The sequence below is a fragment of the Rhamphochromis sp. 'chilingali' genome, assembly GCF_963969265.1.
Source record: "Rhamphochromis sp. 'chilingali' genome assembly, chromosome: 2".
NCBI classification, from domain to species: Eukaryota; Metazoa; Chordata; class Actinopteri; order Cichliformes; family Cichlidae; genus Rhamphochromis; species Rhamphochromis sp. 'chilingali'.
Window position 1 is genome coordinate 42340904 of NC_137930.1, and position 16764 is coordinate 42357667.

A 16764-nucleotide genomic window follows, 5' to 3' on the forward strand; every position below is an offset into this window, starting at 1 on the left:
CATTCCTTAATGGGATACTACTGGCACCATCCAAAAGGTTTCTCTCCATTTCCTCTGCAGCTTACGAGTTATCAGCTTTAAGCTATGTGTTTGAGAATTATACCAAGGAGTCAAGTACTTGTGATTTGATTTCAGCTGTTTTTCACAAGAGCTAAAGTATCCAGGGTCATACAAAGTGAGGAGGTAAAATTATTAACAAGATAATCGACCTCTGTTTGAGTAGCGTTCAGCTAGCTGCTCTGCTCTGTGTTGGTACAGGGCATTGAAGAAGATAACAGCAGGTATATTATATTCTTAAAGTCAGTTACAGCACTTTCAGAAAGACATCTACTGTGATGAAGTCTACTCCCCACTGCTGTGTAATCAATATTGTAAACATAAATGTTTTTAGGAAATGATCAGACAAGAGAGGGTTTTCGGAAAACACTGTTAAATGTTCAGTTTCTATGCCATATGTTAAAACAAGATCTAGAGTGTGATTAAAGTGATGGGTGGGTTATTTTATCTGAATAAGTTCTTTAGGTAAGCTAGAATTGTGATTACGAGGTCAATTACTGTTTACAATTACTGGATTACTGTACATGTAAGATGGAGGTGGCCACTCTGCTGCCACCCATTACCATCATCTAGCATTTTGGCTGCTGCTATGTTCATTTTTTGGAGCCACAGGTCCCCATATTTAAGAAAGTTAAATGGTAATTCTAGTAAGCTTGATTGGAAAACTGAATCCCACACTAAATTCATTTTTAAGCCCTGTTCTTCAGTTGCTACTTGTTCCAAACTAATCAATACCATGTGAAAAAAGTTTCTATCATGGCTAAAGTGGAGGATTTAGGGTTTTTAAGTTTTCAGTAGTTTGACCGCCACATCTCAGCTTCCAACAAGGTCTGTCACCAAAAACAACAAGAAAACCTGTCTGTTTGGATGCTCCAACAACTTTTGTGTTAACTTATTTCAGGTAATAATTTTATGACGACAGGTACATCCAGCCCAAAGATTTACAGGCGTCAACCTCTGTTAGTAGCTCTGCCTCAACTAATGCTTCAACCTGTTTCATGCATATGGAATATGATTTAGTCTAAAAAGTATATCATGATTTCAATTTTAAATAACAAAGTTAAAATTATTTAAAATTCTGCAAATACTAGCTTTATATGTCTTTAGGTTAAAAAGGCAAACACTATGTATTCTACACAATTCAGCTGATGTATTTAATCAGAGAAAACATTTGCAAGTAGTGATGTGCGATACCACTGATTTCCTTTCCGATCCAATACCAAGTAAAATTCAGGGTGGCATCGGTGATACTGATCCGATACCGATACGTTGTACAAAAACTTTTTTTTTTTACTGTATCTTTTATTGTATCTCAAATTATAGCTTCATAATGATTACAGGACCTCAGATTACTTGTTCTTATCACTTAATAATGCAGAATTATCATATAAAAAACTGAAGTTGTGTGCCATTTGAGCATGTTGCCTGGCTGCAGCACTAAAGGCCTCCGCGAGAGACATCTGTCTCGCCCTAGTGGCACCTACCCCTCTCCTCCTCTTCAGTTCGATTCAACATACGCTCGTCATATTCTGTGATATGATTTACAGTGAGGTGTTTGACGAGGTTAGTGGTCTTGCCACATGTATCGCAAACCGCGTCTTGGCTGTTTGTGGAGGTAAAATACATGACTATGAAAGGCGGAAGAGAAAGTAGTTCCTTCCAATGTAGACAATCCAAATGATATAGCTGCTTTCCACTGTGTTCCTGTTAATGATAAACTACAAATTTACCCTAAATTACTAAAATATTGATATTTTAATATGAGAATCGATTCTAGAACATAAATGACTGGTATTGGAGGAATCGATATTTCAGTATCGATCCGCACATCACTAGTTTTCAGTCAAATACGATTTCATTCAGATGACTAGAGCCCTTGGTATAAATGACTGTCCTAAGAAACAAAAATCTGGATACAAACCCCGTGTGAAGATCTCCTCAGTGCCCGTATAAGAGGAGAACACCAGACCCATAAATTGCTCCTGCTGCTCCCTGTAGTTGTTCTGCAGGTAGTCCATCAGCATCACATATCCAGCCTGCTGCATCGTCATCACCTCACAGAACATTACCAGCTGCAACAGAGGAATCAATACAGTTATAAACATGAGTTCAGCACTCTGCCATGAATGGTTACCTAATAATTAGGAGTGATTGTACTGTGAGGTTGCACTAACTGTGGGGTTGTGATTTCAGCAGGTTCTTTTACAGAAACGACTTTGGGAATAAAATAAACAAAGGAAAAGGTAGCCTAAAAATATTTCTTATTAAACTCCTCGAAATTTTTATGATGGTGAACGTCTTAGAAAAAGAATGGGCAACAATAAAAGATTCTTTTAAGGTATTCAAACTTCAAAACTATATCTGACTACATGCCCCACTAAAGACTCAAAGGTGACTCGCTAATCTAATTTCCAACATTATTTTTTTTGCACTTTACTACATCAGCTTTGCATCACTCACAGTTCCAAATAATCTTTATATTTATATATATATATATATATATATATATATATATATATATATATATATATATATATATATATATATATATATATATATATATATATATATATATATATATATATATATATATATATATATATTAGCTGCCAGCGTGGGGCTTCTGCACAGAGATGTCTTCAGCAATTGAAATGCTCAAAAGGGTTGAGATCAGGTGACTGACTTGGCCATTCAACAATATTCCAATTCTTTCCTTTAATAAACTCCTGTGTTGCTTAGGCTGTATGTTTTGGGTCATTGTCCATCTGTATTATGAAACCCAATCAATTTGACTCCATTTAGCTGGATGTGAGCAGACAGTATGTCTCTGAAAAACTCCGAATTCATTCGGCTGCTTCTGTCCTGTGTCAGACACTAGTGTCCCAGTGCCTTTGGCAGCCATGCACGGCCAAGCCATCATATTGCCTGGATATGCTTTGGATTGTGAGCTGTTCCATGCCCTCTCCATACTCTTTTCTTGCCATCATTCTGTGCTTTTTAGATGTGTTTTAGTAAAATCTAATCTAGCCTTAAAGTTTATGAGTTGCTTGCATCTTCCAGTGAACCCTCTGTATTTACTTTCAAGCACTCTTCTCTTTATGGTAGACTTGGATATTGATATGCCTCCTGGAGAGTGTTGTTCACTTGGTTGGCTGTTGTGAAGGGGTTTCTCTTCACCATGGAAATGATTCTGTGATCACCCACCACTGTTGTCTTCCATGGACATCCAGGTCTTTTTGTGTTGCCGAGTCACCAGTTCACCAGAGTGAAACCTATCTAATGGTAGCTGTGTTTGAAGTGAATGAGTCAGGTTGAAAACAACATCTGGTCCTCAGCAGGGATCATGGTGGAATGTTTTTGTTGAAAACCTTTTGTATGCATCTACATGTTTGTGCAGGTACATGCAATTATGTGGGTCTAATGTGCTTCATCAAGTCTGAATAGCTCAGAAACCTTCTGTAAGCCAATAATTGTTTGAAGCAAAGACTGCTTCTGTATGGGGTTCAGTCATGCTCTGTCTGTCTCGCCCTTTCTCTCTCTCTTGCCCCTCTCTGTTGTGAAACCTAAATATCTCTTTAAAGGGTTGCTTACGAACATAGGAATAATTGTTTTGGGTTTTTTTCTATCGATTCCTCTATCGAGTCGCAGTTTTCAGTGAGTGTCCATCCCATCTGCCCCCTTCCCCATGTAGTTGTTAGTGTTTATGTCACCAACGTTCAGAAATGGAAGGCGTACGGCACAACTGTAAACCTACCAAGACAAGGCCGTCCACCTAAACTCACAGGCCGAACAAGGAGAGCGCTGATCAGAAATGCAGCCAAGAGGCCCATGGTGACTCTGGACGAGCTGCAGAGATCTACAGCTCAGGTGGGGGAATCTGTCCATAGGATAACTATTAGTCGTGCACTGCACAAAGTTGGCCTTTATGGAAGAGTGGCAAGAAGAAAGCCATTGTTAACAGAAAACCATAAGAAGTGCCGTTTGCAGTTTGCCACAAGCCATGTGGGGACACAGCAAACGGATGGAAGAAGGGGCTCTGGTCAGATGAGACCAAAATGGAACTTTTTGGCCAAAATACAAAACGCTATGTGTGGCGGAAAACTAACACTGCACATCACTCTGAACACACCATACTGTCAAATATGGTGGCGGCAGCATCATGCTCTGGGGATGCTTCTCTTCAGCAGGGACAGGGAAGCTGGTCAGAGTTGATGGGAAGATGGATGGAGCCAAATACAGGGCAATCTTGGAAGAAAACCTCTTGGAGTCTGCAAAAGACTTGAGACTGGGGCAGAGGTTCACCTTCCAGCAGGACAACGACCCTAAACATAAAGCCAGGGCAACAATGGAACGGTTTAAAACAAAACATATCCATGTGTTAGAATGGCCCAGTCAAAGTCCAGATCTAAATCCAATCGAGAACCTGTGGCAAGATCTGAAAACTGCTGTTCACAAACGCAAAAGGTGGTTCTACAAAGTATTGACTCAGGGGGCTGAATAATTACACACACCCCACTTTGCAGTTATTTATTTGTAAAAAATGTTTGGAATCATGTGTGATTTTTGTTCCACTTCTCACGTGTACACCACTTTGTGTTGGTCTTTCATGTGGAATTCCAATAAAATTGATTCATGTTTGTGGCTGTAATGTGACAAAATGTGGGAAAGTTCAAGGGGGTCGAATACTTTTGCAAGCCACTGTATTTTTAGAGTGAGCATGCACAGACCCTGAAGGTGAAAGCCTAGCCTAATAGAAACTTCAGATAACTTCCGTCATGATACCCATTATCTCCAACTGGGCTTTTAGGTTTTGTCGAGCCACTTAAGGCAAAAAGACCCCTCTATTATACTGAGAAAGTTATGTTTACAATATGTTTAAATTCTACTGTATGTTTACAGTAAAAGCTAGCATCATATTTTATTGCCTAAAGTGGTGCAGTCATTTAGAAATCAATATAAAGAAGGTTACCATTTAAAACAAGAATATAAAAATAATAAACAACATGCAGGATTTGAAGCAGATTTCAAAATAGAAAGTGAAAATGTATACATTTTAATTTAAATGTACTGGAACTGGATTTGTCACCTGGTCATCGGAGATGGCTACTGTGTTCTTGAAGATGATCCACTCAACAATCTCGCCGCAAGGTGGCGTAGTCAGAGAGCCATTATAGATAAAGTATTTTTCAGTGGAGTTTGGCAGAAGACCTTGCAGGGTGAAGGGTGAAACCCTGGCACTCTTTCCTGGACAGTAAACAAGACAGCTTAAAAACACACAACACAAGAAAAGGTAAGAGAAAACACAAAAAACCACCTGCTGTACCATATCTGCTCACACTGTTGATGCCTTCTATTATAGCAGCGTAGTTCATGTTGTCTTCAGTGCTTATCTGTGAAAAGGAAAACATAATTACTTCAGATAAATCACACATATACATACAGGTTCTAAATGAATATCTTAAAATAGCTTTACTAACAAATATAACAACACTAATACCATTGGAAAAAAAAAACAGAAAATAAACAGGACAGCCAGTATACTGTAAAACTATAAGTTCCTATGACTGAAACTTTGTAAGTTAACAAAGTAATAAAATATGAAGGAATAAATAAAACAAACAACGTACAACCCTTTCCTCTCAAAATTATAAACATAACATCATGTCATGGATTTTATGTTTTAGATATAGGTTCTGCTAAAGATATGTATGATCTTGCACTGTTAAATGCTCCATTTATTATTTTACCATAAAGTTAAGAAAAACAAAAGGAACACAAAGGGAATATTAAACAAGACTATAGGACATATTCAAAACCAGAACTTTCATGGTTACACTGCTGTCACCAACAAAGCGTTCACATTTTTGGAATTTTGAGAGAAAAAAAAAGAAAACGATGAGAAGAAGATTATTTATGACCCAGTTACTGCCAAAGTTGCTGGCAAGAAACAAAACTGGTAGTTAACTGGTAGTTTTTATGCCCAAGCTTTAGCTGGAAAGACACACAGATATTCCCTGCTGTTTCACATGAGGCATTCGTCTTAGATTTGTTCCAACCTGACCTTTCACAGTTCTAACATGCCAACATGGCCAGAGGCAACATGACTGCACAAAGCAGACTGCATGTTAAGAAAAAGTATTTACTATGCTCAGTATGAACCCTGACACTGAACATAAGCACACAGACAAGAACACAGCAATGATCATAAACCAACAATAAAAATAAACCTTCAGTCTAATGATTGAACATTACTATTCAATTCAATGTTATTTATATAGTGGCAAATCACAACAACAATTTCCTCAAAGCATTTTGTATTGTAAGGTAAAGACCCTACAATAATACAAAGAATCAAACGACCCTCTGTGTGCAAAGCAAAGAAAACCCCAGCGGTCATATGACCCCCTATGAACAAGTGCTTTGGTGGAAGTGAGAAGGAAAAACTTCTCAACACAACTTTTAACAGTAAGAAACCTACAACAGATCCAGGCTCAGGATGATCATCTGCTGTGACTGGATGGGGTTAGGGTAGGAAGACAGGACAAAGCCACGATACTACATACACTGGCAGTATCACTTTGAACATCTGTTTACCTGCTGTGAATTAAAAAGCCCCCAATCAGCTCTTTTCAACAGAGGAGTAGCGGCTCCATGCTAAGTTCCTCAATGATTGCAGTAACTTATTCAAGCTTAACTTTTATTTTATTTTAATTATTGTAATACCTTTCTTCTTCTATTGTCACGCATGCATTGAATAGCTTTTTGAATTTCAATGCTTTACTCTTTAAGCACACAAGTCATACAAATCTCTAAACCTGTTCTCAGCACATAACAATATGCCTTGTAGTGAACACATGCACACACCACAAACCTCAAATAGAACAGCGAGTGCTGTGATTCTGCCTCCAGCCTTGATGCTTTCATCCAAAGAATCAAATCGAAGTGGGTCATAACAGTATATTTGCATCTACAGGAGTAAACAGAAAAAAATAAACACCAACAAGTTGAGTCTATCAGTCCAGTGAGATTGTTTAATTCAGACACTGAATTTCTTTTTGTAAAGGTCCTTTTTAAAAATATGAAATGATTTTGTTTTAAATTAGGATGATATTTTATTGTTGCTTTATAAGAATTCTGGTTATAATGTTATATAATATTATAACATTATTTTTTATCATATTTAAGTAAATGCCTTGAGATGCATCATGTCAAGTAGTAAACAAAACAATACAAGAAATAATATAAAACTAAATTAAGTAGAGCAAATAAAATGAAAATAAAATTATAAAAATGGAACAAAGGTTGCAGAGGTAAAACAAAAAATAGTAAATAATACTAATTAATCTATCATTAAATAAAGACAGAACAAAACTATGATGAAAACACAATAATAAAGACAGCTAATGATATTTAGATTGATCTTAGAGTTTAACATAGCTGAATGCTTCATTTCTGGACAGAGCTGAACTTATAGATATAGTTTAAATTCTCCTGATCATAACAGATGAATTTGAGTCTGTAAGTAATATTTAACATTTAGGTCATTACCAAGCTGAACACTACTCACATAAGCTGACTCACCTCTAGAGGGTATTTGACACCATTCAGACTATGTTCTGACCCCTCTGAAGAAGCATTGCAGCACCCCCAGTGGAAAGTGATGCACCCCACCTTGACCTTTGACCTGAGACCTGCTCCACTGACATAGAAGTCACCATCCACATTGACGGTCACTAACAGAAAAGATATGTGAGAAAAAATGGCACGTGTGAGACTGAGTTTTCTTTATTTTATAATTGCTATTAAAAGGCTACATTGAGACTAATGTATAAAGAGAGATGCCATTTGTACAACAGCTTGCGTGACCCAAACTGGGTCGGGCAAAAGCATACTAGTAAGTCTACAACAGAATAGCGCTGTGCGATATGACCAAAATCTCATATCCCAATATAAGACATTTATTGTCATGACAACGATATATATGACAAAAATTTTACATTTTCTGTAAATTCTGTGAATCTTGGGCAACTCGACTTGCGTGAAGTGTTTTCAGGTGGGCGTCGTACACTTGGAGTTGAGTGTTTTGACTGATGCGTGAAACTGTACATTTTTAGACACAAGTTGTAACGGACAGAATTTTCTTTGTGATTATTTATTACACAGGGAAAAGCCTGTTCTAACGTTTGAGTCTAAGGTTTATTTTTAGCACATGATGGCTTTTTTTTTTGCTTTTCATCCATAAACTCTCTCCATACTCTTTCACACTATTCTTGCGTAGGTGGTAGAAGAGGTTTGCCGTGTTTGAGTCTGAGGTGGGGACCGGTTTCATGCATAATTTGCATAGTACAGTTTTCTGGTCCGTGTCAGACTTTTCAAAACCAAACCATGTCAATGCTACAGAGGGAGCCCCTCGTTTAGAAATAAGGTCCTCGATTTGTTTTGAATGGTCCTTCTGCTTGTCATCATTTCAGTTTATTTTGAAAATCTCAACAGGATCTTCAGCTTCATTGTGAAAGGTTTATGTGGAAAATAAACAAGCCAAAGGTGGAGCCACACGATGGGTTTACCATCATTGTTGCTAATGACAATGTGTAAAAACAGTCGCGTAGTGTGGTTATTTTAAATATAAGAGAAAGAGAGAACTTTAAGAAATTAATATTACCACTACAGTGACCATCAAAACGCTGAAAAAATATTCCCTTAAATTGTTTATTTTGCGACACCACGAAACAAACGATAACGTAATACGAAACCGATATATATCATTATATCGAACAACTCTACAACAGAATGGCAAAAAGAAAAGAAACAAGATGTTGCAGTGGCAATGACTGTAGATCTGCTTCAAGTTTTTGATATCCCAGATTTTTCAGTTTTATTCTTTGCCTACTGCATTGAAGACTCAACCACAACACAGTGAAAATGTCCTGAAAACAATGGATTAGAAACATACAGAATATCAAAAGATGATCTTCTCTATTTAATACTCTAGCAGCACCTGCACTCTACCATAAAACAGACCTGAATAAAAGTCGCCTTTTCTTTAACTTGCTAAAAAGATACGCTCAAGAATCGAAACTTACTTTGAATGGTGGTCATGTTTTCATCGTGTTGCCACGGTCATCGGTTGCCATGTAATTATGGTTTTGTTGTGATAATACCTTATTTACTGTGAACTGATGATATTAAGCCTGTTTTAAGTCACCGATTATTGAACACATGAAGAAAAGTCCCTTTGATATGTTTTGGTAACTGTGATCTCTCTTTGTTTGCCTCCCTTTGTGCCATTTAATCCATGTAAGTTTAAGCCTGTTACGTTTTTTTGTCTTGGCAAAAATCTAATTTCCCCGTTAAGGTAAGGAAAATATTAGCTCAACCTGTTGCTAATTCATTCTTGTTGACTTGTACAAGTATACAGTTTTTTTTCTTTTTATTAGCCTGTCCTAATTTTTTAAAAATTCACATTTTTATATCTAAATTTCAGCTTGTGGACTTAAGAAGTCAGAAATGAATGAATCTTTCAACCACAAAAAGACATTGTTCTGTTCAGTGATGGAAGTAAATAATTACTTTAAAAATGAGAATGTGCTTTACTATTTTCTACTTGTTTGTAAAAGACAATTTGAAATTTAATGGATAACAATAATTATAATGTAGCAATAAATATATAATTTTGAGCTTGCACATACAGGTGACCCTTACAGAAACCAAAAAATTATATAGTAGTTATAGTGCCAATCTCTTAATTTATAGGAGCTATGACTTAAAAATTACATTGGCTGGTGCTCTAATAAATGCTGTTAATATATTCCAAGATTTCAATTTTATTGTCTGAGGAGGAAAAAAAATCAGTTGCTAGGCTCAAAAGGACTCCTCCACTGGCGATCATAATGTGTGTAAAATGTCTATTTTATTCCATACAGTAGTTGAGATATAAGTATATGTGAATATGTAGAACTGACCAAACTAGATCAAAATTCTCATTGTTCTAGAAAACAACAACAACAACAACAACAACAACAACAAAAAAAACAACAATCCAAAGCATTACTGTTATTACCAGTCTTGCCATCGTTCTTGATTGTTGTTCTGTTAGTTGTCAGATTCTCCCAGCCATCAAAGCTCAACTTCTGGTACTGTAGTTTCACCTGGGCCAGGTTCTGTTCTATGTTGATGGGAGACTGCTTGGCGTTGCTGCAGGATGGAAACTTCTTGGCCCAGTTGTTCTGGTTTAATGTTCCTGGAGTGTGTATATAGACAATTAGTGTTCAGATAAATCATTTTGGGGCGGTGTAGATCTTGGTGGAAAGACAACCAAATAATAATCAAACCCAAAATAAATTTTAAAAAATAGTGAAAAGTGAAAGTTGTTACTTTCAATAATTTTCAGTTGAGTAGGTGACTCTCTCGAGTTCAGGGGTGTCACAAAAGTAAGGCCTGGGGCCCAGAATTGGCCCTGCCCACTGGACAGCTTCAAAAATGTGAAGGAAGGCATAGAGTTTAAACCTTTAATTAGATTTTCAGATATTTCAAGCTTTTTCTATTAATAAAGACCTCTTCCATGTCCATTCATACTACACCAAAGTAATTAACTAATAGATAAACATTTAAATGACAGAATAAATTCCTGTTTTCCTCCATCTAATATAGAAATGTCTACAAAAAATACAATACAAACTCCAATACAAAAAAATTGACATTTTACCATTTTGTGAATTCATGTAAACTTTGTACCTTATCATTAGAGTTAATCTGGGAAATGAATTACAATGACTTTTTCTGAAATTTGCAATATGATAACAAATCTTGCACTTAATAAGTAAAGAAGTTTTGTGGTTGATTAAATACGTGAAGCACTTCTCATTTCTCTGCTGATTTTTGTAGAAGTTAAGTTAAACCAGTGAGCGCACTGTTGGAAAAACAAAGATAAATGAATGGAGAAACAAAATAAATGCAAATGTTTAAGCAGAGCTCAAGACTTAAAATGTTTTTTCTTTAATATTACGTGAGCCACATGCTGCTATAGAACAGACAGTATACACATCTGTAACATTTCTGGACAAAAGCAGTGTTAAATGGCAAATGGACTCATTCTAATATAGCGCTTTTCTACTCTCTTGAAGCACTCAAAACGCTTCGCACAATACCTCATTCACCTCATTCACCCATTCACACAAGCACTTTTCCGTATGGTTTTACATAAGTGCTTTCTATCTGACATTCACACACATTACACATTACACATACTCTGATGGATGCTTCAGAGAGCAACTTGAGGTTCGAATCTTGCCCAAGGATATTTGGCATGCAGACTGGAGCAGCCAGGGATCAAACCACCAACCTTCTGACCCATTCTACCTCCTGAGCCACCCCAGTGTTCATCACAGCATCATCAAAACATTGTATGATATAGAATCTTTTGGAAAAGAAGGGACTTCTATACACATTGTTTCCCTCAGAAATCTGACCCTAAAAACTATGTCAGGGTGTTATTACACAATAGCAATGTGTTTTCTTGTTTTTGGTTTGTTCTGTGTCATCTGAGCAGTATGAAAAGATCTGGATAGACCACAGGGTGTAAAACCTTTGGTGATACTAGCTACTGTACATCAACTCAGATTAGCTCACCTTTACTTATAAAGCTAAGGTACTTAACCACAGGGAAAATAGTACCAACTGGTAAATATTGGGTTGGAACTGGGGGAATATTGCTGCCAGCGGAACTGGTACAAAGTGGATAAAATGAAATAAAACAGTTCAAATGTGTTCAGCGTTTCAATAGGGCAATGATACACAACACAGATCAAAGCTGGTTGTGGAAAGGATAAAACAGACCGACATTTTTCCAAAGTGATTACCTCAAACCTGCCAAAACCAATAACTTTTAAAGTCAGCAGAAAAATTATGCTAAAAGCTTGTGTGCTTACCAAAGGTGTCTGGTCAAGGGACATTATGCTAAGGGACATTTAAACATAGATTAAACATACGCAAATGATGTGTACTTTATCCATATATACTAGTGCTGTCAACGTTAATCTCGTTAAAATGACGTTAATGCCATAACCGCATTAACGCGGCAAATCTCCGTTAGCAAGTTAGCGTGGATCGCCCCGTGCGTGGGGATGCAAGGTGTTTATGCACCGTGCACGTTTTACAAAAATTAAAAGAACACTTTTTAATCATAGTATAGCATCAAGTCAGTTAAACTTCTGTGATATTGAAGTTTAACTGACTTGTAACATTGATCTCGTCAGTTAAGTAGGACAGCGGTCTCCAACCTTTTTTGCGCCACGGACCGGTTTATGCCCGACAATATTTTCATGGACCGGCCTTTAAGGTGTCGCGGATACATACAACAAAATAAAACTAGTACCGGTACCGAAAAAAAAGAAGATTTATTCATAACACACGTGAAAAGACCCAGGAAAACAGAGTTAATGATAAAAACGATAACAAAATAACGCTGAAAACCAATAAAAACCCTGAAAACCATACATTTCACACCTGAGCCTCAACTCTTGCGGCCCGGTACCAAACGACGCACGGACCAGTACCGGTCCGAGGCCCGGGGGTTGGGGACCGCTGAAGTAGCTGACCAGATTAGGTTGTTAATCAGTTTCAGACCAGTGTCTAATATAACTTTGTTCCTTTACGGCTTTGCTTAGCATAGAACTCACTAGAACATCCTTTTGCCACTGCTCAGTAACAAAAATAGTTATGAACCCCTAAAATGAAACCCAGGAAGTGGTTACAGGAAGAGGGTGATAGATTGTCTGAAACAGTTAGAACAAGACAACACTAACTGGACATCATACCCAGGGCTATACCCAGGGGAATCTACACCAAGTCTGTATGGTTTACAGAAGATTGGTAAAAAGTGCACACCTTTAAAACGAATTGTCTGTATAATCAACTATGTCACCTATGACATCTTAAAATCTTTTGTCTTTGATTCTCAACCCCTTGGTAGGCAGCTCTGGACACCACATCCAGAACATTTTGGATTTTGTTGAGAAGGTGCGAGATGTCATTACAGGAGCAGATGAAACAATGGCCTTATATGATGTTACATGTGTCTTTATTTGTATTCCAGTCACGGAAGCGTTGGAGGTAGTTTGTAAGAGATTACAGGATGACCTCATCCTCTGCAACAGGACTACTCTCAGCATCGACCAAGTGTGTTTACCTTTGGAACTGTCTTCATTACACATATTTTACATACAAGGGTCAGTACTACACACAGAAACATGGGTGTGCCATGGGCTCCCCAATTTCTCCCATTGTGGCCGACTTGTACATGGAAGAAATTGAAAAGATGGCTCTCATCCTACCCCGGAACATCACCAAGTCATTGTTTCAGGTTTGCGAATGTCAACTCTGTGGGAAGCCAGACAGAAGACTGAAAGTGATGCTTGTGATGTGTCAAAGGTGTAGGAATTATTGACAAAGTATTTACAGAACACCATTATATAAACAATTCTCTTCTTTGTATTTCCTGAACTTTATGACAATGTTAAAATGAGGGTTTTTTGCTTTTCTTATTAAGTGCTTGATGTTCCACAGCCACGCTTCATTTGTATTACATTGAAACTATCGCCACCTCTTAAAGATCGTGAAGCAAGAGCTTTCTACAGAGAAGAAGCAACACGCCATCTCAGCCAGTCTCTAAAACTTTCTTAGTGAATGCTATTGATGTGTTTTGTCTTTTAATACAATTAAATACGAAATATTTATAAAATATTTGGAATATACTGTATATATTCATTGATCCTGAGATTACTGTTAAAATCCTGTTTATAAAAGTATGCAGTCCAGAGTATGTTACTAAAATGATTGTTAAGACATCTGCCCAATTTGTGACATCATTTTGAATTCATAACAAAGACCAACTTAAAAATATGGAGAAGTCATTTCCACTTTAGAGAATGATCGGAGAAGTCAGAACATGCTTGTTTAATTCATTTGTGTTTGCTCAGTCAGAGAAGCAGTTTTCAGCACAGTTCACGTTCATGAAAACTCCAACATCAGAATATCACTCCTTTTATCTTGGGGTAACTGTGAGAGCATTGTATTCTCCTCTTTGAAACAAATTTAGATTTTTTGTTGAAACTGACCCCTTTTTTTTCAACAAAAACTGAATATCAAGTAGGAAAACCTTACATTTATCAATCTAACAGTTGTCTATCATTTATATAGCCACTACCAGAACCACTGTCCACAATAAAAATACAAAGATCCATGAGTACATCAGATGTCATCAAACTGATGTACTTATGTACTTAGTGAATCCATCAGGGATTCAGAAACCTGAGAAAAAAAGAGGAGCAAGAAAGGGAAGCATCGTGGAAGTATGTCTGCATAGGTTCTCATTTATCCAGATCATAGTAGTTTAAGAAGCGTGGAAAGAAAGTGATTGGAGTTAGTGAAGTTTTGATGAAGACACTGCACCTCTCATCCCAGAGGCTTGTTTAGTTCTAAAACCAAGTGTTTTAAGATGCTTAAGCAAAGATAAGTTGTAAAGATAGATGTAGCAATAGCAAAGCGACAACAATACCAATAAGTAGGAACATAAGGAACTCGAGGGGTCAAGAGCCGGAAGAGGAGCTAGAAAAGATGTGGAAGATGAAAGCAACAGTGGTCTCTGAGGTAATTGGAACACTCAGGGCAGTAACATCCACCCCCCCACCCAAACTTTGTTTGGCTCCAGTAGATTCTAGGAATGTCATCTGAGATCTCTGCAGTCTTATCTGAGGTCTAAAAGAGCATAGTCCTAGGAACATAGTTCTAAATACTCCTGCATATATAGTGGTTCATCCAGTGGTTCTATCCAATCACCCAAAATCTCAAAATATGACGATGACGATTTTGCACGATTTTGCATAAAATGAGAATCACGATTTTTTGGCTTAGAATTGAGATCACGATTCTCTCACGATTTTCTTTTCCAGTATAAATATTTATTGCACTTATTAGCTGCACATCAACTTCGTAACAGTTGAGACTGAACATAAAAACAATAAATAAACATAAAAACAACAAATGTCTCACGCTTTGTTGTTGCCGCAAAATGTTGTACTGCTTGAAATCCCGTGTCCACCGTTGCTCGACACTGCGTGTATAGAGCAGGTAGTGCAACAATAGAAAAACAGTTGCGGGACGGCACTGTGTAGCGTTTGTCTAGGGTGTTGATCATTTTCCTAAATCCCTCGTTTTGCACAGTGTTGATGGGAGCCATATCTTTGGTCAGGTGATAAGTGATAGCCTCCGTAATTTCTTTGTGCCTGCGGGAGTTCGACGGGTAAAGGGAAGCGCTGTATAAGGTTCCCATTATTGATGTTTGGGTGGTTGACCGGGACGGATTTTCTCCTGTCACTTTCTCGTCATCCCTGACGTGCTCAACGTTGTTTTTTCCCTGCTAATTTTAGCATCACACGGCACAGCTTCTGTATCACGTGGTATAAGGCTCCGCCCTTGTTATTTGTTGAGCAGGAAGAGTGAGCGCTTGTTTTCATGCAGATTACGTCCCGGATCAAAATGCGGTACAGTCGTCGTCATCTTTTTTCTTTTTCTTTTTGTAAATCGTTGTCATTTGGAAATGAGATCGCTCATAAGTATGAATCGAGATCGCGATTTTCTAACGATTAATCGTGCAGCTCTAATGGTGACAGAAGAAAAGTCAGTTTATCACCAGTTTTTCCTTTTCCCCCCTTTCTTTTTTGGAAACATGAATCTTTCAAAACAAAAACTGGCAGTCTGATAGGCCCGTATTTGATCATTAAGAACACATAAAGGGAAGAAACCTCTCGCCTAAAAATTAAGTTTCAAGATTAATGTAACAGCAGCTAAAGGGCAATGCAGTCTGTATTGTTGGTAGTGATGTCCAGTACTGGGTGTGGAAGTCTTTTAGATTTATCTTTCTGCTCTTTGTTCCTTTACATGCCACTGAGACTCTTTATTTTAGCTAGAGCTTCTATACCTACCATACTCTTTTGGTGTTTGCTTAATGCATAACAGCATGAATAGGCTTGCCACAAACTTTAAACAAATAAAACAAATAAAATGTATTGCCAACTACTGCACAAGTAAGAGACAAAAACAAAATAAAACAAAACAACCCCCCCCCCCCCCCCCCCCCAAAAAAAAACAAACAAAAAAAACAAAAAAAACAAACATACAAGACCTGGAGCACGAAGAATGTGAAAAAACACAGACACATAAATCAACAATTTTCCAATAGTATGTGTGAGAGAAAGGACAGCGTGAGAAGGAGATGGGGAGAGAGTGTATGAGTCAGGCATTCTCACACGCAGTCACTGTGTCTTTGTCACAAATGTACTTGATAATTAGGGTAACTGCAATGATGCCCCCCAGAAGCCTGAAGGCAGACAGCTCCCAAAAGTACACACGACCTGGTCACCATGTCCCACTTGAGCCAAGGCCCAGCAAGCCCCAGACCTAGACCCCACCATGCACACACACACGCTCATACACTTCGTTCACTCGCTCTCACCTACCAACTGATGACATACAGAGAGACAAAGACACGTGCAAACACCCCCCCCCCCCCATGGTGTTGGTGAGCAGATGTCGCCCTAAACCACCACAAACTGCTTGTTGCCCCTGATCTGAGGCAGAGTGTGTGAAACAGGGGTGTAGGAAGATGTCCCCCTTCCTGCACCCCTGTGTGTAATTAAAAAAGGAGGACGG

General features: G+C 37.8%; 1 protein-coding gene across 5 annotated transcripts in view; it reads right to left on the reverse strand.

Moving 5' to 3' along the window:
- The window catches only part of ptprz1a (protein tyrosine phosphatase receptor type Z1a), a 95125-nt gene that overhangs the window by 56597 nt on the left and 21764 nt on the right, over window positions 1-16764 (reverse strand). For all 5 annotated transcript variants that reach the window (XR_013969809.1, XM_080866065.1, XM_080866067.1 and 2 more), the window contains exons 3-8: window positions 10118-10297; window positions 7639-7790; window positions 6929-7024; window positions 5381-5447; window positions 5144-5301; window positions 1979-2129 (exon numbers count right to left, since the gene is read on the reverse strand). Coding sequence is in view for 4 of the 5 variants with exons in the window: in XM_080866065.1 (XP_080722191.1) it covers window positions 1979-2129; window positions 5144-5301; window positions 5381-5447; window positions 6929-7024; window positions 7639-7790; window positions 10118-10297 (804 nt within the window). In the remaining variant the exon portion in view is untranslated. The remainder of the gene's footprint in view (window positions 1-1978; window positions 2130-5143; window positions 5302-5380; window positions 5448-6928; window positions 7025-7638; window positions 7791-10117; window positions 10298-16764) is intronic.